Genomic DNA, 25,598 nt, shown 5'->3' with positions numbered 1-25,598 from the left:
AGCTATTTCAATATCAAATTGTTCGTCCATGGAAAGTAGATTTGATCTTAAATTGGGTAGTTTTAGTAGATTTTTTCATGGAAAAGCTTTCCAAATTATAGTGGGCCGTCATTTCTTAACAATAACAAACGGGTTGACCTTTTGGTGAACTTTATGGTCAAGGTCCTATTACCTAATGAGATGGCTTTTTAAGATATGAACAATTTTTGCCTGAAACATTTTTCTGTCTTTGACTTACGTTTTACGACTTACGTGTCGTAAAAGGTTATGTTTCTCAATTCAAACGCAAGAATAAACACATATTAAATAAAATAAAACTTATGTTGGAAAACATTCTCGATTTGTTATGCTTTGATTAGCACTTTTCTATTATTTCTTTACCTAAATTACAATCCCCATTTGGAGCTTTTAAAATTCATGTTTGGGAGCAAATAGTACAGAATCATTCCATTTTTGGACATTTTGCCAATTTCTGTAATTAGGAAGGCATAACTTAGATCAGTTCGCATATTATATTGTCATTATGAAGCAAGTTAACTTAATAGAAGCAATGTAAGCGCTATAAAAGCAGAGTAAAAGTTAATATCTTGAAGAAGTTTAATTCGCCAGAATACATTTTAATATTGCTCTCTTACGAAATTGTTCAGTTTAGATAAGAGCTTTTTTTGGGAGGTGACTTTTGAAAATAATTTTCTAACTTTTGAAAAAATTTAGATATGTTTATTCCCGAAGTGAGAATCATTAACTCCATCCTGTACATACTCAAATAATTTTTGTTGATAGAGCTTCTCAAATTATTATTAGTGCCGCGAATGGTTGTTGGTACTAGGTATAGCTGGTCGTAGATATTTTACCTATGATTTTAAAGTTAACGTGTAAATATCGTTAACACAGTTTTTACATGGTATGTTTTATGGTGATAAAATAATGTAAACGTAAAGTTATTATGGCGTTAAATTATATCGATTTTTTTCATAGTACCTACTGATAAACAAATGCTGAGATATATCATGTATTCTTTTATATCTACTAAAAACAATCTACTTTAACCAACTTGATGAAAGTGTAAGCATGTGATAAATTATTAAATTACTAGCTTTTACTCGCAGTTTGGTTTTCATTAAGATTTTCTAAAACGTAATCGCTAACCTGTCTCAAGTTAAACAAATTAACTAATAATAGAGAAACCTTCGAGCTTTAAATGTCCAGACTCGTACGAGGCTGAGTAATATTATAAAATTTAGAATATTTTCACTCCATCATTCCAATTCAATATTCAAAAATTCCACCATTACAGGAATTTTAACCACCGACTAAAAAGAGTATTTTGAGTTAAACGAGCTCGTTAATGGATGAACCGATTTACAATTTTTTTCTAATGGTAGTTTGGTCGACAGTCATAGTTCTTAGCTATGTTTTCAGTGCGATTTTATGCATCCGTATCAGAAACAACTAGAAAAAGACGATGATCTTCAAACGAATTCTATTAATGATCCTTAATTTTCAATGTTAACCGATATATATTGTTTCTTGCGAATTTAATTTCTTCTTAACCATAGAAATTTTGCTTTTCGTTTCTGACAGCATATATCCTGTTAGATAACCTATTATAAAATGCATATTTTAAACGAATTTTTAGTGTCATATAATTATTCAAGTAAGTAAAAGCAAAATTGAAATGATGTACAATCGATAACCAAATTCTTATTTGAAGCAAACTAAATTTATCACATCTAAAATTAATACCCTTTTCATTAATTAACTAATTAATTAACGATAGCGAAATTCAATTTGAATTAATTATTTAAGTTTATATATTATACGAAGATTTATAATATAATATTATCTTATGTTCAATTAGAAGTGTAGACAACATAATATAAGCAGGTAAAATTTTAGTCAAAGTTCAAGATAATATTGGAAAAGTATAGCAAACATTATGTTGGGAGCTTTCTACTCTGGTTGGATAGCACATGAAGCTAGAACTATTAACTAAACAGTCACTAAGTTAATGGGTTTGTTTTAACTATGCAATTAGGTACGAAATATTTACTAAATAATATAGTAAGTTAATTCAAGTGGAAGGATAGATAGATTATGAACTATTTATCAGAAATTAATGTGTTAAAAATTTTATAAGTTTCAAAAAGGCACACTTCTGATTTAGTAGTCAACTCAATATGTGAATACATAAAGTTTGGTTTCATGATAATATTTATTACGTACGACATAATATAAAAATTGCTTTGTACTTACTTTAAAATATCTCTGTTTTCTTTTTCTTCTGATAACTTTTACAAATTGATAGTTTCCGTAAAATATTTTAGCATTTTCTCAAAATTCATGGCAACCAGAATCGATTGTAAAAGTTCTAGTTTCTTAGGTAACCTAGATGTCGGTGTTTAGTCGTGCGAAGTATATATGAAGAAAATTGTACTAACTATACGCACAGAAATCTACCGCAGCAGATGTTACCACGTCGATGTCAGCTATAACAATGAGATAATTGTGAAATAAGACGTGAGTGTAGTAATGAGCGCTTTGCTTATTCAAACTCTCTCCAATATACTCCGCGAGAGCATGTATGAGGGTTAACAAAAGATTTGAAATTTTGCGTCAGCCTTCCTCCCTAAAAGAAAAGTACCAACATGAAATTTGCACACAGTAACTTTCTACCTTGATAGTTCAGTTGGTTTTACCGCCGCTCCAGTCGTTCTATATTTTCAAAATTGTAATTGAAACAGGTACATTTCCTGTGAAAGTTCATTAAAAAGTTAAAACAGATATATTCGTCTACGCCTCAAGTTGACTCTGTTATATATGAGAGGCGAGGAAACTATGAAGGAAATTACATCTCCGTGCGTATTGGACGGAAAATCACATGGTAATTCGATTTCCTATGTTGTTAACAGTAATATTACCCTAGACTAACACATATAGTATCTCGTACATACACACTCGTGCACGTTTAGTAAATTGACGATCAATTCAGGAAGATGACTACGATGTGTGTAGTCATATAGCTGAAATAAACTGTGTATCAAGTTATTAAATAGATGATATGATGAAGTTTATGAACTTCAAAGTATCATCTTGAAGTGACCACCACCCCCAGAGCTTCCTCCTAAAGCCACATGTCGTATTTTATTGTTGTCCAACATTCATGTATATAATTATAATAAAATTATCAATTTTGTTAAGAGTTAGTAACTGAGTTTGAGCTTATGTTATGAAAATTATTAACCACTTTGAGTTGTCTGTTGACATAACTTTGTCTGAGTGAAATAATTTGTTTTAAAAAATTTTATAAATTATTTTTAACTTATTGCGATTCAATATCAAATACGGTAAAAGTCACCTTTACATTTTAACACGTGAAAGCACAGAGGAATTTATTCTGGCATTGTTGGTAATTTTTTTTTTTTTTGAAGGGATTATTAAATTCCAGATTATTTAAAATGGTAGCTTGATACCCGCCTGCTTCACTGGGCTAAAAAGTAAAAACCTTCGCTTTATAGCCTCCACCTCTCTTGATCTCACTAATCTCCCTTCCACAACACTTGAAGGGATTGTTTGACGCAGTTGTAAGTAATGCACAGTTTTCAATTTTTCAAAATGTAGAAGTCATAATTCATTGAGTATATCAGACAAGTTGGCCATGAATCGCTTGACATTTACTGTTTTAAATTTTTACAAAAATCTTTAATTTATGGTTCAAAATGATTATCATTCTGACCATCAGTGACTGTTATTTTGAACCATAAATTAAAGATTTCTGTAAAAATTTTAAATATTAAATGTCAGATTTAATTTAATTTTTTTTATTAACTATTTATATCTTTTTAATTTATAGTAGCTCATGTGTTATTCTGATGTATGAGCTATATTGCTGTACAGTTTCATTAAAAACCATTCACTAGTTTTGGCGTGAAAGCGTAACAAAGAAACATCCTTACTTTCACATTTATAATATATAGGGATAACATTTCCCAAAATTTTGTATTTTCATCTTCAACTTTTGATAATAAAAATGTATGGGAAGTATAATTTTAAAAGAATATTTATGCCCAAATATGATTAAAATCAAGTAAGCAAGCATTTAGTGACAAGAAAATTACATCTCTACTTTTTTTGTAAAGTATCGGATGTTTAAGCTAGGAAAACAATACTTTGTATACAAATTGAATCATAGTTTTCTTTCAATTAAATTTGATAATGGATTCGTTGAATTTCTTAATGATTGTTCATGAAACATTTTCCGCACTGAAAAGACATCCTTAAATAATATAGATTATAAGGAACAAAAAGTCCCTTGGGATATTTTTCCCTTTAAGATATTATCTAGCCCATTCGGTATACAATAGTATGTGAATGAACCGATATTTTTTATATTTTCAGTTCAACCCCACAAAAAAAAAAAATAAATGAAGAAGCGTAAAAAGCAATCTAATAATATTTGAAAAATAAAACATAAAAAACAAAGTTCTTTCATTTTTATGTTAAATAAATAAATTTTAATGTGCCATTTTCTTCTCCTTTATTTTCAGAGAGCCTTCGGGAGTACTTTAGTAAATATGGTGAAATCACAGAAGTAATGGTTATGAAGGATCCGACAACGCGACGGTCAAGGTTAGTAAGCTATAAGTAAAAAATTTTTTTCTATGTATTTCATGTGTTTATTCAGTTTTGTTTTTTTATTATTTGTTATGTTTTGAATTTTATTTCCATATGAGATTTTTTTTCTCTCTGTTATTTAAGGGTTTATTTATAATAAATATTTATATCGGTTTTCATAAATCCTTGAAAATGTAAAATGTTTTTTTAATCAAATTATTAACGGAAGTAGATGATACAGACTACTACCCGACGACGTTGGAAAGTTTTACATTTTGTTGTCAAAGATGATTAATCGAAGAAGTCTTAAAAAATCAACGTTTAAAATTCTAAAACTTAACTTAAACTAATTAGAAATTCTAAAGATGTATTTTTTTACTTTTATAATTGTACCTGCTTAAGTAGTTTGCTTAACAATGAGGAACCGTGTTTTGTACTTTATTTGCACACTATAAATGTTTTATAATTCAATAATTTATTGCTCACTTAACTTGTCAATACCGATCGTTAAGTAAAGGTACTTTAAAAAAAATTAATAAATTACGTAATTAATTTTTAAGTGGAAATCTTAGGATTTCTTCTTGTTGTTTTCCCTTTACAATGAAAGTTATGAAAAAAAAAAACAACGTAAATAAAACGATAATTAGTTGTTTTTTAATTACTAATAGCGTAAAATCATTAAACGAACGAATGCAATAATTTCAATATATAAAAATCAGACTGTTTTTATTATGATGAAAACATTTTTTAAATAAATTATGAAAATTATAACGCCATTTTATTGTTGTTTCCCGGATTTGTTAGCATTTTTACACATAAATATAAATATTAATAATAACCATAAATATATTTTTCAATAGATTTTTTAAATCCATATTATTATATGTTTAAATACAGATTATGATTTCGAAAATTAGGCCTACTGTTAACAATGATTGATAATAGCGTCATGGTATCTATCGGTAGCTTTGAAAACAATCCTATTCAGAATTTTTAAGGATTCCATTGGTTATTCCATGCTTTACAGATGGCCTTGTTATTCGAAATAGTCCTGCATTTTTATTTTCGAAATAACTGATAATTTAAGTCGAAATTGATACGCAAAAAATATCAATCGCATATTCATATTCCGTTAACTTGAATGTTACTTTTAGGGCCGCATGAGCGGCTTCACATATCTCTCCAGAAAATAATCCATAGGTTTGAAGCGTTGTTCCTGCGTAGCTTTATTTAAGCTTTTGCAGAAAAATCATCTATCAGCCGGCAATTTTATTCCATAGGGAAAAGTGAAATCCTTTGTGGTTTTCGCATCATGCACACTGTAAGCTTTGATGGCATATATTTATTTGTCCAATATTTTTATGTGTTTAATTTCGATTTAAAACTTATAAAATAAAAAAATTAATAAATAAAACTTATAAAATAAAAATAAAATTTGCATTTATGCAATTTTGCATATGAGTTTTTCCACTTACTTTTTATTAAAATTAGTAAATTCTTAATTTATTTCTCAAAAATGACAATTTTACGTATTTACTGTTGATGAGTATCAAAATGTTTTTATATAAACATTTTCAGATTTTCAAAATTCGTGGTCATAATTAAAACATGTTGCCTTTTTTATGATTTTTCTACCAAATTTTACATATTTTAAATAGAATATATAATCTTCTGAAACCATATTTCACTTAGGGGCGCGTATATCAGAGATTCAGTTTTCAATGTCTCAATTAAATAAATCAGGCTCTTTTTTGTTAGTTTATTATTTGATTTATTTCAATATTGTGTCAAATATACAATCATACTAACCGTATTTTTTATATTATTTTAATAATATTTTGATAATATTTTTATCATTAAAAACATGCTGTGATAAAATTGTATAAACGATAATAAATGATGTTTTACTCGGTTATGGTTGTTAAAAAAAGTAATTATTGCTATTAATATTTTGTAATGAATTTTCATGTAAATTATAAAAATGCATAATTATGAATTTTCAATATAATAACTGTCACTTACTTCCCATATTGTTTCTACGAAAATATTGATTGATATAAAGGATTGTACAATCCAAAACGTTATATCTGGATATTTTAAAATTTCTATTAATTTTTTTTATTTCTTGACTTGTACTTGTTTCCGTCAATTAACGGACAAGTTAGGTTAGATTATATTGGCTGTCCACGAAAGACACACTTCGGCTATAGAGCCCATTGTGATATCATATATGTGTTTTACCACCATTCCGCTGATAATTTCAGTTGTCAGCTCCTCAATTTCAGGGGCTGAGTGCACTTCCTTCATGCATATATCATGCACTACACCAGCAAACCACAACTATTAAATAAATTAATTTTGTTGCGACGGCGGGAATCGAACCGCTACCCTAAGCATACCGCCGAACGGACAAGTGCTCGACAGTAAAAAAGTATCATCGATTGTATCGTCAATATATGCATTATTTATCGATCGTGTTATCTTACAAAGTTTAGCACCGTTTATTAAACTTGTTTCATAATTTGCGTAATCACATTTTAATTGTTTTTTTTTATATAAAATTTTTCGATATCTGCCTTGGTTTTCGAAATATCAAAAGTTAAATAATTAAACAAAATTTTCAATTTTCGATATTTTGAAATATTCAAAAAGTTATAATATTTCTTTGTCATATATTTTCACGTTAGGTATACTATAAATCTCCATCAAAATATAAAAAAAAAAAAATATTTTTTTATATTTCGGGCACAACTACGGATTTTTTTTTTGTTTAAATTGTTTGTTCAGGTTTTACGGTTTCTACGGAGTAGTTTTTGAGAAATCTATGAAAACCTTTCATCCATCTACCTTGTTATTAAACCAATGTTAAATATGTCTACTTTTCAAGCCATTTATTCATTTAAATAATATTGAAATTCATAAAATTTTCAGAATTGATTTACACTTTACTAGTCTAACTACCTATAAAAAAACATCAAGCTTTTTATCCAACATTGCCCTGGCCCTCGTACATCCTTAATTCTTCATCATCTATAAATATATAGGAGACTTTCTATAGATATAGATAGATAGATAGATAGATAGTCACTCATCACGATATCTCTGGAACTATAAGACCTAGAGACTTGAAATTTGGGAGGAATATTCCTTTTGCCAAGTAGAGGTCAGCTAAGAACGGATTTTACGAAATTCCACCCACAAGGGGGGTTGCGGGGGTGTTCATGAATAAAAAATTCATATTTTTCAATTATGGCTTTTAATAGTTCAAAACTTGGTCAGAATGTTTTAAATTACATTTAGAAATTTTTTTAACCTTCGGAGGGTAGAAAGGTGTAGTGAGAAAGTGGGAAGGAAATATCGAATATTTACAAATATACCTAAGTGGGGTATCAAATAAAAGAGCATGACGTGTACATTACAAAAATGTTATCCAACGCAAGGAAATGTGGAGGGAGGGGTGCAAGTGGGGATGTTGCCCAGCAAAGCGGGCGGGTAACAGCTAGTGTAAATATATGTTATAAATTGTAAGGTTAAAGTGTATTATATCATAATATCGATTGTAAGTAAATACCTTTTTTTGTAATTTAAAAATAGATACATTTTATAAAATAGACATGTGCAATGAACGCAATGTTTACATTTACTGTAGAAATTATGTTAATCAAATAAAATGACATTTAACTGTACAATTCAATACTATTACTACAACCATATAGGTTAATGTGTAGTACCGCGGATACAATGTACTTGTAACTTTTCATAGTTTCTCGGCAGATATTTTTGCTCTTTGGTTTGCTATTTATGAGGCTAAGGTTATACAGTGTATGACATGTAAAATGAAGACATCCTCGTTTTTCCTTTATTTATAGAAATACTAGCAGATACCCGCCCGCTATGCTATGCAATTTCCCCTTTTTAAAACAAATAGTATCACGTTATAGCCCTCACTTATCTGTACTTTGTTCACAATTTTATGTATTATAGTTTTTCTGAAAATGAAGTTTTGCCCTTGATACTCGCTGACATTGTAACTTTCTGTGGGTGCAGTCATTCCAATAACCTGATTTTTATACTTTTTGGATCAAAATTACCCCATCCACCGAGTTTCATCAAATTCCAAAAGAAAAATTTTTTCCGAGTTTCTCGATTTTTTCAAAAGGGTACGTACCCCTTACAAAATTGCAAAAATCGAAAAATTTTTCTTATCTCCAATTTCGATAAAACTACGTTTATAAGGTAATTTTAACCCAAAAAGTACAGAAATGGGCTGCACTTGTCGAATAGTTTTTGAGACTGGTCGAATAGTTTTTGAGATACGGACTAAAATCGATTCAAATATTGCGATATCTCAGAAACTCTGCATCCAACCATTAAATTAACGTGATTTTTATGTTTTTTGGATCAAAATTATCCCATTCACCGAATTTCATCAAATTCCTAAACAAAATTTGTTTTCCGATTTTCTCGATTTTTTCACCCCTTAAAAAAATTGCAAAAAAGCGAAAAATTTTTGTTGTGTCCAATTTCGATGAAACCCAGTGTATAAGGTAATAATGACCCAAAAAGTACAAAAATCGGGTGTATTTGTTGACCAGTCGAATAGTTTTTGAGATACGGACTAAAATCGATCCAAATATTGCTATATCTCGGAAACTGTGCATTGTAACTTATTAGAGGTGAAACAATTTTTAAAATCGGTAGTTAATTCAAAAATGACGAATTTTCATACAAAAAAGTCCTTAAAATTGGTCTAGTTTGAGAAGGCTCTATGGAAAATGGTAATTCAATGGAGGGTGTTCTTAGATACGGTTAAAGTGCGAGTTTAGTGTTCCGTACACAAAAAATTTTTCGTGTTTTTTTTTTAAATTTTGTAAATTTCATTTGTCATGCGTGGTGCTACACTCTCCTCTACTCCATACATTTAAGTATTGTAATATTATTAACGTTTTATTAAACATTGTAATATGTATAAAATAATCATAAAATTTATTGTTATTTGACATTAATTGTAGATAAAATAAACAATTGTTATTATTCTTTTTAATTGTATGTGTACTACTCTAGTCGACAAAACATTACAGAATTACCTACATGGTTATAATAATTGTTCAAATGATTTGCATAGTATTTACACAATACAGTATGTTAATTAATTATTGGATTCATTTAGTTCATTATTGTATTTATTTATGTATCCAATTAATGAATTGTGTTTTTGAAGTTGTGTACTAGGTACGGTTTTTTGAAAAACCAACAGGTTTTATTTATTACAATGTATTGGGATTATTTTATTATGTACTAGTTATAAAATATGTCTCTGATAGCTATTTCTATTTCGTAACACATATTTGAATTACAATAGATGATGATTTTATAGTGATCAATATTTCAAAATCCATCCCACGGAAAATCCAGGAAATTATATTATGTATACTTATGACCATCCATAGCTGACTGGGCAAAATAACGTAAATAAAAATAATTCTCTAACAGTTTTAACAATTTCAACAAGAAAAGTCCAAAAACAGCGGATGACAACCAGTTTTTTTGTTAATTATGTTTAAATTTGGTTTTAAATTCCACAAAGAACGACGAAATAAATTTGGGTGCTTAATTTCACTGGATATTATGCCCATTTTTTTGTCTCTTGCTACAAAAATTTTATTTTACCACGCTTTTATTAGCTTCATTCGAATGTTATTCGTATGTTAATATGTAACGGAAACTTTGAACAGGATTTTGAATGCGTGAACATGAACATCATCTTTAAGCGTTGGATTATCTCGAATTTCGTTCGAGAGTCGTTCGGGTTTCTGGATTTATAATTTAAATTGTTTATTTACTACGATCGATATTTTATTATAATATTTTACAACCAATAATCATCATTAATTTGCAACCTATATTTAATTAATATAAAATAATCATTCTTAATTAAACAAAAATATCAAATTGAATAAATAATTCGGTAATAATTTTATCGAAATTTAATAATATTTTATTGGAAATTATTAAAAAAATCGAACTATATATTTATGTTATGAATATTATTTGTTTAATTATTATTTATTAATGCGTATTAATATAATTAACAATTAGTATATAAATATTATATTTATTTATTATTATATTGTTTTTAATTAATATTTCATTATTTTAGCCATAGATGATGTTTTCTACAGTTATAATTGTTATAACTATTATTATTAAACAACATTATATATGTTGTATTATAATAGGATTTATTATAATTTAATAATATTTATGTGATGTGGGTTTAAGTGGGTTTTTTAATTGATTTTAATTGTTATATATCTACCGCATATATACTTATCATAACAATTCATTATTTTATAATCCATATTATATAATATAAACGATAAAATAACGCATGCGCAAACATTGTTTATTTTATATGAAAATTAGTATACCATGTGTAATTGAAATATATCAAAGTATATTAAATTTAGTCCCAAGTTTATAAAGCTCAAAAATATTGATTCTACGACCAATATTTTGTTATAAGTGTTTATAAAATCAATTAATTAGTTCATTTTCGTTTGTCTGTCTGTGTGTCTACACGATAACTCAAAAACGAAAAATGATATCAAGCCTCAATTTTTACAGCTTCCTCAGAACATAAAAGGTGAGGTCGAGTTCGCAAATGTGCAACATAGATCAATTGGGTCTTGTAAACCGTTAGAGATAGAACAAAAGTTTTAATGTTCCTTTTCGAAAAATAAACAACTTTAGCTTAATACATTTTTCGTTTGCATGTTAACATCACTGTGAACATGTTAACATCACTGTTAACATGTTAACATCACTGTTAACATGTTAACATCACTGTTAACATGTTAACATCACTGGCGTGAGGACGCAATTAGGCGCAAATGTTGTATGTGTGACATGTATGCATGTGTAATGTGAGTAATCAAAGCAGTATATACATGGTATTTCAACAATTAACTCAGTCGATTGCTTGTTTTCACTTGTTTATGGATAATTTTATTATAATGAAAATGATGCTTTTTTGATGTTTCAAAATCGAGTTTCTAATAAACACCTAGAGGCTAGCTCCCAAAGCATAAAATATATTTCTGTATTGTCTTTTTTATATATAATATAAATTTTCAAGAAAAATCAATGACCGATATTCTCTCTTGACTATTGTTGAATTTAACTGAAAAAGTGTACACAATTTTTGTGCCTTAAAGAAATAAGTTTGTTCAAGCTTACACGTAAGTTTTGGAAGCATCCAGAGACATTACTTCTTGTTTTATGGAGATTTCGCAATGGCTTCTTACTTCTCTATTGGTTTCCGCGCTTGCGATATTTTCGAAACTTTCTTGTATTATCGATGTAGCTTATTAATTCTTTTCATGTTAAATTCGTTTGAATTTAATTAAACGAAGTTATTGATAGCTGCTTGATCTATTATTTGAATGAATTTTGTATTGAAGAGAAAGAGTGGTAGGCCACTGGAACAATATTCCGGTAGTTAAAAATCAGAGGTAAAACATAATATAAATTGTTTTTAACTTAGTAGTTTTTTGTGCTTGTTAGACTTGGTAGCGTTGTCGTTTACGAGAATCATGATAAACATAGGTAGAGTTACCTTTCTGCAAAACGTCTTTTTGATTACTATTCGTTTATTATCGTGGATTATTGGTTGTCATTCGTGAATTGTCCGAATAAACATTTCAACCAAAAAAGGGTGTTATAAGTGTGACCGCTATGTGTGTGTGTCTACATGTCTGTCGGCATATCTGGCTGTTTGTTTATTCATCTGTCTGTCTGACTGTCTGTGGCATCAAAGCGCCTCTGAAAGGTGATTTATTGAAGAGTATTCTCAGTTATGTTTTTTTTTTTTTATTTATTTATTGCCAGAATAATATACATACATATATACATATAATACTCAAATACACATATATAGCATGCACCTATAGAGATGAAAATTAATCATCTGTGCATAGGCCTGGCCGTTTCACGTGCGAATTTAAGGTTCCTTACCTGAAACAATTGAAAAATAGCGAAGATCATAAAAATCGATTCAATTTGGAAAAGGTCCTAAGGAAAAAGGAACTTAATTGGAAAGTGTTTTTGATTTATTTTCGAAACTTGGTTTTTTTTAATCATTCAATGCAAATAAATATTACAAAAATTATTTTCCACAATTCATTATTGAGCTAAAAAAGGTCACTTTTATGTGAAGACTAGAACAATTTTTACTTTTTATTTTTAGTCCTGATGATTTTCTCTCTACTCACTCCAACAATCAATTCGAAGAACATTTTAAGAAATTTTTGCGAAGTACTTTCATGAGTAGATTATTTCAAAAAAATACATACCCTTAAATTAAATTGAACTAAACTAAGTATTACTATGTTAAGGAAATTTATTCTTAGAAAAGTACTGTGTATGTATGCATGTATGTATGTATGTATTTCATATCTTGTTTTGTTATACACTCTGGGAATAGACTACGACTTGTACTATTGAGCAATAGTATGGATATTTAGTAAGTAAAGTGGTTAGTTAGAATATTGTATACTAACAGATGATTGGAATGAGGTATGCTGTTGAGTAGATTGTTATACATACCAACAACGATTACAGAATGAGAGAAAACGTTGCGAAATATTATGGATGATTTATGAGGCTTAATTGAAGTTAATGCTTTAAGAAAAGAAACTTTTTCAAAGTGTAATGAAAGTGATTTTTTTTAGTTTTGAAGTATAAAATCGTCGATTGTTGCATCATGATAAAATTGAAGACATTTTCTCCTAAATAATATGAATATTTCGATTTTTCATATTTGTGGGTTGAATCGTGTACTTTTTAAAATTAATTATTAAACATATTATTGCCATATTATATATTTTTAGTATGAAAGTTTTGTATTATTTTCTGGAATGAGATTGGCAGAGAAACATATAAACGCTGGGTGCATAACATCTTTCATATTAAAAACATTAATTGGATATTTTAAAAGTAAGTTCGAAGGTGCTGATTTCCGATTTTTATCAATTTGGATTCATCGGATTTGATGTTGATTCAAAAAAAAAAATGAAATGAAATGAATTCACTAATCTTATAAAAGAATAACCACTACAATCACACTGAAACAGGACACATGAGGTGTAATAAATTTTAAATTTTCTCGATTCATTAATTCGATGGGGGTCGATATTATTACCTAGGTCATCTGAATCGAAAGTCATTAAAATTTTACACATTTCGTAGAGTTGAAAGGGTATTATTATATTACCATCGATCAAATAGTGCAATTATAAAGAGCGTTTCTGTTAAAATTTTTGGCATTTTTATCAATCAACTTGTATAAAAATAAGAATAGTATTTAATTCTACAGCAGGTGTTGTTCTAACGTGACGAAGTCTTCCTATATATTATAAAAGAGTGTGCATAAATATATACAAGGTTAATTTTTTAAAAGTTTCCACCCTTATATTTTGAAAATGGATGGAAAATCAAATACCGTACAATAATAAATTTTTTTTCTACGGGAACGGCAACATGAAGGTGAACTTTGTTTTTTTGGAATGAAATTTCATATTTTTAGCAGATTGTTACTTTAAAGATTCTTTAAAAAGTAACTGGAAAATTCTTTGAACTAAATATCTCAAATTTCACATAATATTTTGGTAATTTTCAAGTTCCTTAAGGTTACTAGAGTATTCTTATAGATTTAAGGCTTAAAATCAGTAAACTCAGGAACTACAAATTTATGCGACGGAGAAAAATTTGCATACAAAAGTTGTTTTTTGCGGCAATTAACAAGAATTTACTTAAAAAAATATTAAGTTTCATTTTGAAATCCAAGTTGATCCCCGTTTGAATGTGAATACTTCCATGTAAAAATTAACTTAAAAGTGTATTATCATTTTCCATTAAAAAGAGGCGTTAGTCGTTCTCGCTTTATTAATTTTCTACTGCAGGTTGTAATATGAAAGTGGAAACTGTTTAATAAATTCGCCTGTATTTACCATCCAACAGCAAAGTGAAATAACATATTACAAGGCATTTACAATTCGGACAGATGTAATATAGTTGAAATAAATGTGCTAGCTGTTACTACCAGCTTCCAGCTACAACTAGGTAGTTACTATGGAATAAAGAAGGTTACTATTGTTTTACTCATACACAATATTATAAGTAAGGTTGTCGTCATCCTTTTGCTTAACTACAATTGTCGTTGTCGCGTCGTGGTAAAATAATGAAAGGTATATTATTCGTTCTGGGTTTTAACACACAAGTGTTTAAAAGATCTCTGCTATTTCAGTATACTGTACTTGCTTTGTTCCATGCATATACTTTGTACTTACGATATGCGGTATGGTGCGACGGTACTTGGATGGGGTGGGGGTTCACTTACTCTTGGGATCGCATAATATTAATGCACAATATTTAATATATAAAGTTTTATTTAATAATGTTTTAATAAAGATATGGTTTGCTTAATTTATTAGTTGCTCTTATTCAATTGTGTTACAATATATTATTTTTTCGCGTTGAAGAAAATTGGTGAGCTAGAATAAAACAAGGGCCTTTGTCTTAAATAAAGGAATAGCAATCATCAAATTCTATATACAGTTCTATCAGTATTATGACGTGATATGGTGTGATATGAATATTATAAAACTGTATTGCTTGTTGGGAGTCATGTAGCACGTAGCCCATTCTCTAGGTGTGTTAGACGAAAAATACTACATGATAGGGTAAAATCTGTGGGTACGCGTCATCAACATATTATGAATATGATATAACAGATATAACAACGTAACTTAGGAAACTAAAACTCTTAAAATTTTTAATCGAAAAACGACACCCATGTCATAATAACTAAAGCTGTACAATTACCGATTCTGGTCGTTGGTAAATTTTAGTTACTGTTCATAGATGGCGTTTGATATAAAATTTGAAAAGCATTATTAATTTTATAATAGTTTTGTAAACTCATGTTCATAATTTCAACCTTCAAATTATGAAATTTTTTATTATTTTTTATTATAATGTATGATTACCTGAGTAATCGTAAAAGTAATCGTATTTTTATCGGGCAATAGATGGAATCGTAATTATCTTAAAACTTCTGCCCAATATACCCTCAAGACAGAAAATTAGGACAATATTCATGCCGTCTTAACTAGTAGTGAAGATTTGGAGCTCTACTAACATAATCTCGAGATCTTTGCTTGAACTTGAAATTACAAAATTGAAAGCTAGAAACTGATAAAAAATTCTTACACATGTAGACAAAATTGATCGGATGAGGACGATCTTCGTAGATTAGAACTGTTAAACGCCTATAGTAAGAAAGAAGTTACAGTACAGTACGGCATGTGTAATTTAGCTTAACCTAGAACAGAAGAAGCTTTAAGAAGGATGGGGGCTATTTTCGTGACCCAAGATACTTGACTAACACTTACACCTTCTACATGTGAAATTTTTCGATAAATGAAATTGCAATAGTAAACTAATATCTTAAAATGTCTAGACTAATAAAAGACTGTGCTTTTTTTTAACTAGATGGATCATTTATACATTTAAACAATATTGTAGTAAATAACTGTGTCTTGTAAATATGAATCTTTTAATCCACCGATTGTGGCATGGCAAAATGATTTTCAGAAATATAAATAAAGTAAATATTTGACTGCCACTACTGCTATTTATAAAATTGCAAAAGATGACAGAATTGTTTGCTGGTTTAAAAAAACGATTAGCTTAAAAAAGGTCTAGATAAACACCTGTCTTTATGTTTAAAAAACAATATTGATATTCTTTTAAATGAAAATAAATCACATGTTAATATCTATTTGATAAAATAAACCAACTCACACCATGTGGTATAATTACTGTATAAGTTTAAAACTGTTTTTAATTACCTACCTAACTAAAAATAAATTTCATGCAATGTGTCATAAATTAAATACGTTAAATTCATATGTAAAATCGAAATATTAATCAAAAAAGTTTTTACTCTAACAAAATATTAATTGAAGGAAAAAACTCACATCTAAGTTAATAGACAAGTGGTAAAAATAATATCACATATTTACGTGTGAGAATCTATGTACTGAGTCTTTAGAACAAACAGGTTTTTTTTATCGATACATAACAAACATCACCACACCAAAGCAGTTACTGTGAGTGGAAGAAAAGTGATTTCTGTTGTTTTTATCCGACTTCAAACAAAAAAGGAGGAGCTTATCAATTCGACTGTATTTTTTTTTTATGGGTGTTACCTCAGAACTTTCGACTGGGTGAACCGATTTTGATGATTCTTTATCTATTTAAAAGATGGTGCTTCCCGTGTGCTCCCATTCCAGTTCTGACCATCTCATCCATTAGAAAACCATACAAGTCTTTAATTTGCATTAAGTATGCACGACAAGTAAACGAATAACTCAATATCACGCCAACCGATTTCGATTATTCTTTTTTTAGTAACAAATTAGTTAGTGTACTTTAGATTCACTAAAAATCTCAAAAAAAAAAAAATTTAACAAAAAAAAAATCAACTTCAGAAGAAAAACTTTTCCAAAATAAATTAATTTGCACTAAAAAGTAAAAAAAATAACGATAATATAATGTACTTAAAATTATTGTTATTTTTGGAGCCAGTGTCAGCCAAGCTAATGTAGCAAACTGTTCTGTCAGAGTTATTTCCTTGGCTGACAACGACTCCGAAAATAACAATAATTTTAACTACATTATATTATCAATATTTTTTTACTTTTTAGAGCATATGAATTTACATTGGAAAAATTTTTCTGTTGAAGACGGTTTTCTTTTTGTTAAAAGTTTTTTTTTTTTGGAAATTAAAACTACAACGATTGAGCCATGGATATAATATGTTCTTTAACCGGCTCAGTGGTCGCGTGAATTAAATCGCGTTTAAAACGTTATGTTACTAGGAGACTAAGAGGTTAGTGCAACTGATATGATTTCAGAATACAAGCAAGTACACAAATGTTGAATATTTCACTCTACCAAAACACCAGGACCTTTTACCGATTTCTGTCCAGTTATTGATATAAAAAAATGGAAATATATAGCCTTTCAACTAACCTTATCTGTATTAGTTTTTTAATATCATAAAATTTACGAATCTTGCAATACGAAGTTCATTTTTCGTTAAACACACTGTATTAAACGGATATATACCTATATATGTGAGAATCTATCTATAAGCTTTATGATTGCATGCATATAATAATCCATACACACATCAGCTATGAATTACCTGAACGATATTCTAGAATAGCGCTACTAGTTTCCATTACCACATTTTAGCAATAAAGAAGACAGGTCTTAATTACTTTTATAGTTTCAATGACAGACATGTTAATATAGTTAAATTGGAATAAAATGTATTTATATGAAATATACGTATCCTATTAGTATACCATACAAACAATTTTACCCAAAACTTAACATCAAATTAAATGGAATTTTAGTCATTACAAATATATCCGTTAAATTATGGAAATACATATTAAAGTTTGAATATCTACTTGATGAATTTTTAATATGTACGTTGACATTCAGAAAAAAGAAAACAATATACATTTTTTTTGAATAGGGAATATTCATGTATTTTTTTTATATTTTTAATTCATTGTTTTCCCCGTTAAAACAAAGTAAAAAATATAAATACTGCTTAAAAATGCCGGATTTAAGTGTAAAAAAATTATTTAAAATGCATTATAATTTTGAGATATTTAAACGCAGTTTCTTGGCGCTCTCTGTTGATGACGTATAAATACGTGATCTGTCAATTGGTGACAGTTCAATGTATAATTTACATTTTAAATGAATTTACAACACAGAATTTACACTCATTATTATTAAGTTTTCTAATAAAAAGCCGTAGAATAGTATAATTTAATGAAATACCATATAAAATGTAAGTAATTAATATCATACAGTATGCCAACAAATTTGACAAGCCAGTACCATGATGTCACGTCCGTATAAAAATTTGAATTTCCGTTTTACAAATTTTTAAATGCCCTCACTGAATTTGTACTTTTATTAATTAATTTTAAGTAATTAAAAAGATATTGATTACTAAAATAATGGTTCAGTTGAAATGTCCAGTCATTAAAGTTACGGAAGAAAAATATTTGAACCAAATTTAAATTTCATGAATATTCCGTATTGAAATATTTTGTTTTACATGTATCTTAATGACTGTCTTCTAGAACGCATAGAAAATTGCATCTCATTATAAAAAAGTACCTGTTTTCTACCATTCAGCAATGGCACGATAGGTCTTTAATTGTTTCCTTCTCGTAATTTTTTGAGAATTTTTTATCTGGTAAAATAAAGTAAAAATATACGAGGCAAGGTACAAAAATTCCCACCCAAATGAAATTTGGCAGGATTTTTCAAAACATCAGAAATGAAATCTCAAAAGTCCTCATCGATACGTGACGTGGAAAAAAAATTTACGCGGGGTCAAAGATCACACAACGGGTTAACGTATCTCCAGCATGGAAGCTGAATACCTTATCGCAGTCCCAGTGTTGTATACCGCATTTTATCTCAAGCTTTTTTCCCGAGAAACTTAAAACTTTTACAATTTTATAACGTGTCCAGCTCATTCATCATTTCATTTTAATTAACTTTCCATTTCACGAACTAAATTAAATTTTTGCAATAAATTTTTTTATTACAATGAATGACGAAATTTAACGATTTATAAAAAAAAAATGTTATTATCGGATAAGGGACTTTTTGCAACGAATTAATACACATACCGAATATTTTTATACCTCTATGTATTATGGGCCAGCTGATCAAATAATACACTTATTCATATAATATCACAATTCCTGGAGAATGTTAGGTGTATAATATAATGGAATATTTTCATTTTTAATTTCCGTTTTTTTTTTTATACATATATATTTATATTCTGTATATAAGTACAGTTAAATCTGTTTATAGTCATATCGAATTTGATAAAGCAAATAGTTGTTATTGTTGGTTAGCTTAGGTTTGCTTGAATGGCCTTACCAATAATGGGAACCCACATAGATATCCGATGCGCTTATCTAATCAATCAACTTTTTCTTCTTCCTATCCATTTGTAATAAGGTTGGGATTAATTTGGAAAAAGCCTGGCAGGAGCTTTCGGTAGTGCAGCTCGCTGGACTCGCATATTTAATATCTATTCACCATACCTGAATAATAATAAATAATACCTTAATGCTATTAAAAAAACATAGTACATAGTAAATTGTAATAATAATGTAATTTTAATACTACTACCGCCATTTAATGAAATTAAATTTTTTGGTGCGGAGCCAAAATAGTTGCGGTGGACCGAATGGTGCATCTTATTCATCATTGTATCCTCTTGAACAAACACACAAAATATTATCAAAATCGGTCCATTTGTTTTGGAGGAGTTCAGTGAAAAACAGCTACACACAAGAAATATATATTATAGATACAAAAATATATTTATATTTTTCAATAAAATCGATGCCAGCGCTTCCAGTGAAAAATTTTGGCGTTAAAGGAGGCTGTTATGATTAATTCGCAATTCTTTACATGATAATGTTATAGAAAATATCAAATTAAAATTATTGAAAAACACTGATTAATTAAACTTAATGCATTAAAAATTGTGAAAATAAGAAATCAAATTGTACAAATATTGTTTTTCAAATGTAAATTATCATAATTATTTATTTAAATTTGTGAGACAACATTATTAAATTTTCAATGTAAGTCATAAATGCAATCCATACAATTATATATGCATCCATACAATTCTTTAATTAAAGTAGTGTATCGTTACCATGGAAACGTCTCCAATAAAACTCACACTCGGTGCGAATAGTAATATAAATATATTAAAAACAAAATCAATGGTAATTAATTACATATTGGAATAAAACTTATAATAAAGGAAAATTCTTGTATGATTGAAACTAAGCAATAGGAAGAAAAAATTTGGGTTATACCTGAGGACGAAAAAAAGATATAGATACTTATTGGGGTCGGTACTTTAAAATTATTTTAATTTTTTTGTGAATTTATTTGGAGTTGGATTTATTTCTTGTAACCAATTTTTATTACAAAACGTGTTGTAAAGAATTTTCCCTGTATGTTACAGAGAATTTCCATTTATCAAATAGTAGGTAGGTACTGTATGTGTGAATTTATGCGTTAAAATAATATTTTCATTTGTTTGTCACCAATGCATGGTTGATGGCAATGTATTTTTCTATCACAAAAACAATGATAGAAAATATTACCAATAAAATATTCAATGAAATGCTAATTGAAAAATAAAATTTATTATTTTTTATCAAGCTGGTATTTTATGTAATTTCACAAAAATTTTAGTACGTTGTTTCAAAATTGACAAAAAATAAAAAATAATGAATCTGTTTGATAAGATTTACATCCTAAAATAAAATTCTCAAAACAGCAAACTACCTCAAAGTTCGTATTAGTGATGTGTTTTTGAGGAGGCTACTTGATATTGGAAGGTATTATTGTTGGAGCTACATATTTGTTACTGTCCCAAGTTATTAATTAATTTTAATTTGTTTCCTCATGTAAATCCTAGAAGAGTAACGGTAGAACAATTTGATTTTCTTCTTAAGCTAAAGGTGTTCTTGAGATAAAATTAAAGATTTATTATTAGGTATATGAAAATACTAAAGAAGTGATAGTTTTAGAAAGTATTATGGCAATATTTTGACATGAGATCAAATCTCTGAGCAAAAATTTGTTTTAAAACAATAGATTTTGAATACTTAAAAACAGTAGATCCGAAAGTTGTGGCCCCCTTCTAGTTTGAATATGTGTAATATGACTCATATGCCTACTTATTTTTATATATACGTATATTGATATTTGCTTAAACATGAATCTGTAGCTCTTTTGATTTGGTAGGCATAAACATCCAATATTACAAAGTATAAACATTGCAAATAGGTTTTCATATAAGATCTCAATGAAAAACATTTTAAATTACTAATTTTTCAATTTAAACAAAATTTTTAAGCAGGTCATACAAGGAAGAGATGGGAAAACAAACAAGTTGCGAAAAAAATGCTTTTTGATAATATTTGAATGGAATTAAGACACAAAAACATTGTGATTTTAGCTCGTCTTTTTATACAAAAAATAAAAACAGTTTTTTATAAAACATCTAAAAGTAATCCATTTTAAAAAGGAAAATGAGTTAGCAGCAGATCTCCATCATTAAAGGCATATTTTCTCCTCATTAGCCTCTTTTAAAAAAATTATTTTTATTGCAATATGATTTTGATTTTTTGGTTGGTGGCGCTTTAAAAACAGTGAAATCCACTATATTTTGAAATAAAACAGAGGAAGGGCTTTGTTAAGTTGTGGGGAGACAGCCGCAAAGGCATTTCATTGACATTTACCCACTTCATATTCGGATTTTCAAGCCACGATGCTCAATTTGCAGGTGGTGTGAAGGAGTCTTATCCCTTTCGAATTAATGAAATCAATCTGCCTGGTAAATAACTCATAATCATCATAATTAATTTCAGGTCATCTGACAAAAGTACCTAAAAGTAGAGGGATAAATATATACAAAACATATTTATATCACACGGACCGTTGACCTTCGTCATAGTTCATAAGTTTATATTTTCTTGAAAAATATGTCTAAAATCAAACTTGAATGAATAAATAAAATTTTGTTTTTGTTGTAGCTGTTGAAGAGTGTTTTATTCAATTACTGGAACTATTTTTCTCAATATATAATAATAATAATAATACTACATAACATATTTATATAAAACTATTGTATAAAACTTTGCAAAACATTTTCCTTCTATATATAAATTTAATTTAAATCACTTTAAATTAAAAACTTCTTAAATATTGCATGAAAACTTACATAATTATTATTAATATAAATGATATATTTATATGTAATCCGTTATTTCAACACGAATAATATAATTATAAATAGAAGTAAAAAACGATGACCATATTTATCTCATTTTTAACTTTCGTATGATTGGCTGATGTCTAGCTATATTTCAAAGTATTAAAACCTATGGTACCGACAAAACTGTCAGTCAAAGTAGCTGAAATAAGTTATGATTTAGATAGACAATGTTAACCAAATGTAATGAGTCAACAGAGAGTCTATGATTACGAACTATTTTAAGCTTCACTCAGATTAGATAATTCAGCGTAAGCATTATTGTTCAAAATAATATGGACCGATTGAATGTCTAATTAATGCATGGTTGTTTTTTTTTTTTTAAATTCCTAGGTATCCTTTTTTAATCCTCGAACTAAAAAAAAGGGTGTTAACTGTTTGACCGCATGTGTGTGTCTGTGTGATTGTCTGTCTGTGGTATCGCAGCGCCTGTACGGTTAAACCGATTTTAATTTTTTTGCTTTCATTTGAAATGTAATTTAACGGAGAGTGTTTTTAGCTATGTTTCAAGTGCGAGCTTAAGTTTTCGTATCCGAAAAAACTAACAAATTGGCGATGATCTTCAAAATCGATTCAGTTTGGAAAAGGCATGACATATAAATGATTACTTTGGAAATGAATCGTCAAGTAAACCTAGTTCAATTCATTTCCAAAAGTGAAATGGTAAAATAATTAGGTAATTCAAAACAAGAATTTAAAAGAACAAATTCAACTCAAATATTTCAATTTCAATTAAAATATTTCCAATAATTTGTCCTGATTGCTCTCTACGTATCCTTTTCATCTCATCTGATGTCCTTGACCATCACTTTGATATTGATTTAAGAAGGAGTGTTATAAGTTTAAAGTGTATCTGTGCGGGAATCGTAGCCCCTAAACGGTCGAATCGACTCCATTGAGAACATTTTATAGCAAAGTTTCCAAAAAATGGTTTACAAGGAAAAAATCGCATTTGTCGGGAATTTTTTAACTTTTGTAAATTTCACTTGTCTATCATAATCAAACTAACTTGCTCATTAATTTTAACACAGTTAATAAATTTACTCTTCTGCAATATTACATAGTTTTGGATATATCTCTGGGTATATATGATACTTGCATATTATGTCGGATAGATATTGTGTTTCGTATTGTTTTGAATTCGATAATTCTAGTTGTTTGATATAGAATGACGACTCTTTTATCACTTATTGAATTAATTAAATATGGATAAACTTCACAAATAAAATCTCTTTCATCTAGGTAGGTATTAAAAACGAATAAAACTTGAATCAATGATAGTAGATATAATTATGGACATAACACTTGCAACGAGCGTATATTTACAAATGTGTATATAAATTATCATCAGTAAATAAGTTCATAGTCGTTTGTACCTTCATCATATCTATTCAATCACTTTTATTATTATTACTAAAACAAAATATATACTTTTTAACAAAAATTAAAATAAAGCTAAAAAAAATTAATCCATTTATATGCTTGCAGAAGTACGCTTGCCAGCTTAGTGGAGTGGAAACTACTTTTTTGTGTTTACAATGTAGTTTCACACTCTTTTAAGGTGTCCAAACATACCAAAAAAAAAAAAAAACCCTTTTTACGTCACCTAATTGGTCCATTTCCGGTTGTCTGTCTGTCTGTCGTCTTTCGGCTGTTGTCTGTCGCCTGTCATCACGATTACTCAAAAACGAAAAGAGATATCAAGCTGAAATTATATTAGCGTGCTATGGACGTTAAAAGTGAGGTCAAGTTCGTAAATGAACAACATAGGTCAATTGGTTCTTGGGTCCGTAGGACCCATCTTGTAAACTGTTAGAGATAGAGAGATAGAGATAGAAAAGTTTAAATGTAAAAAATGTTCCTTATAAAAAAAATAAACAACTTTTGTTTGAAACATTTTTTCGTAAACATCACTGTTTACCCGTGAGAGCGCATATTATGCGCAAATTGTAGTATTATAAGGGTATATCAGTTATATGTGTGACATGTATGTATGTGTAATGTGACAGGGTAATCAACACTGTCTATTCATGGTATTTCAACAATGAACTCAGTCAATTGTTTGTTTTTTACTGGCTTTAAGTTTTTGGCGAAAGAGATCAGCGAAATAATCTTTCTTAAGTGTCCTAGAAAGTTTTGAATTATTCGATGACAATTCTTGCTGTGAAATCCTAATTGAATTTCAGACAATATTTTGAGTCCATTTAAAAATAACTTCGTTTCATTTTTTGAAATCGTTTACAAAAACAACTATACGCTCAGTTGTTTTATGAATATAGTTATTTTATTTGACGATAATATTTGATTTAAATGCACCCATGTCTACATTGCATACATACATTGTGTGTTTTATGTTATGTTTGTGCTATAATGAATTTCATTATATTGTTAGTTTGTTATGTTGCATATTCAAGCGAAACAGCACTCACCTATTCAAAGTTCAATAAATAATTGTATTTCAATGAATTTCAACAATGAAAAATTATTGTTGAATCAAAACTGATGAAATTTATTATACACGTTGATGGACGAAAACAAAAATAATCATTATCTATGTGATTATAAACCTGAGATTATATTCATTTGAATGGTTCTGTTTCGAAAAATTTAGTGTTGATTATTGTTTATTGAACGATAGTCGTTGGGTGTAGCATAAAAATAAGAATTTGGAAAGTGTCTGCAATTCCCAATTCTTTATTTATCTTATTAAGATGGTGAGTGTATCATAAAATCTAGAGTTACCAAGTGAAATTAACAAAATTTAAAAAACCCCCGACAAATGCGAGTTATTTTTTGTAAACCGATTTTTGGAAACTTAGCTATATTATGTTCGCAATCAAGTCGGTTTGACCGTTTAAGGGCTTCGATGTCACTGAAAAACACACGGACGCACAGATAAACACTTAGTACTTATAACACTCCTTATTTAATCAATATCAAAATCATGGTCAAGGACATCATATGAGATGAAAAGAATGCTTAGAGAGCTATGATTTTTGGGACAAAT

At 28.4% G+C, this 25,598-nt stretch overlaps 1 protein-coding gene across 5 annotated transcripts in view; it reads left to right on the top strand.

The window, feature by feature from the left end:
* LOC123296455 (RNA-binding protein Musashi homolog Rbp6) overlaps positions 1-25,598 on the top strand; it is a 1,436,510-nt gene that overhangs the window by 559,046 nt on the left and 851,866 nt on the right. For all 5 annotated transcript variants that reach the window (XM_044877934.1, XM_044877933.1, XM_044877932.1 and 2 more), the window contains one exon: positions 4,548-4,629. In XM_044877934.1, the coding sequence (XP_044733869.1) occupies positions 4,548-4,629 (82 nt within the window). The remainder of the gene's footprint in view (positions 1-4,547; positions 4,630-25,598) is intronic.

The sequence above is a fragment of the Chrysoperla carnea genome, chromosome 3, assembly GCF_905475395.1.
Source record: "Chrysoperla carnea chromosome 3, inChrCarn1.1, whole genome shotgun sequence".
In the NCBI taxonomy this organism is placed as follows: Eukaryota; Metazoa; Arthropoda; class Insecta; order Neuroptera; family Chrysopidae; genus Chrysoperla; species Chrysoperla carnea.
This window is presented reverse-complemented; position numbering and strand designations above follow the sequence as displayed.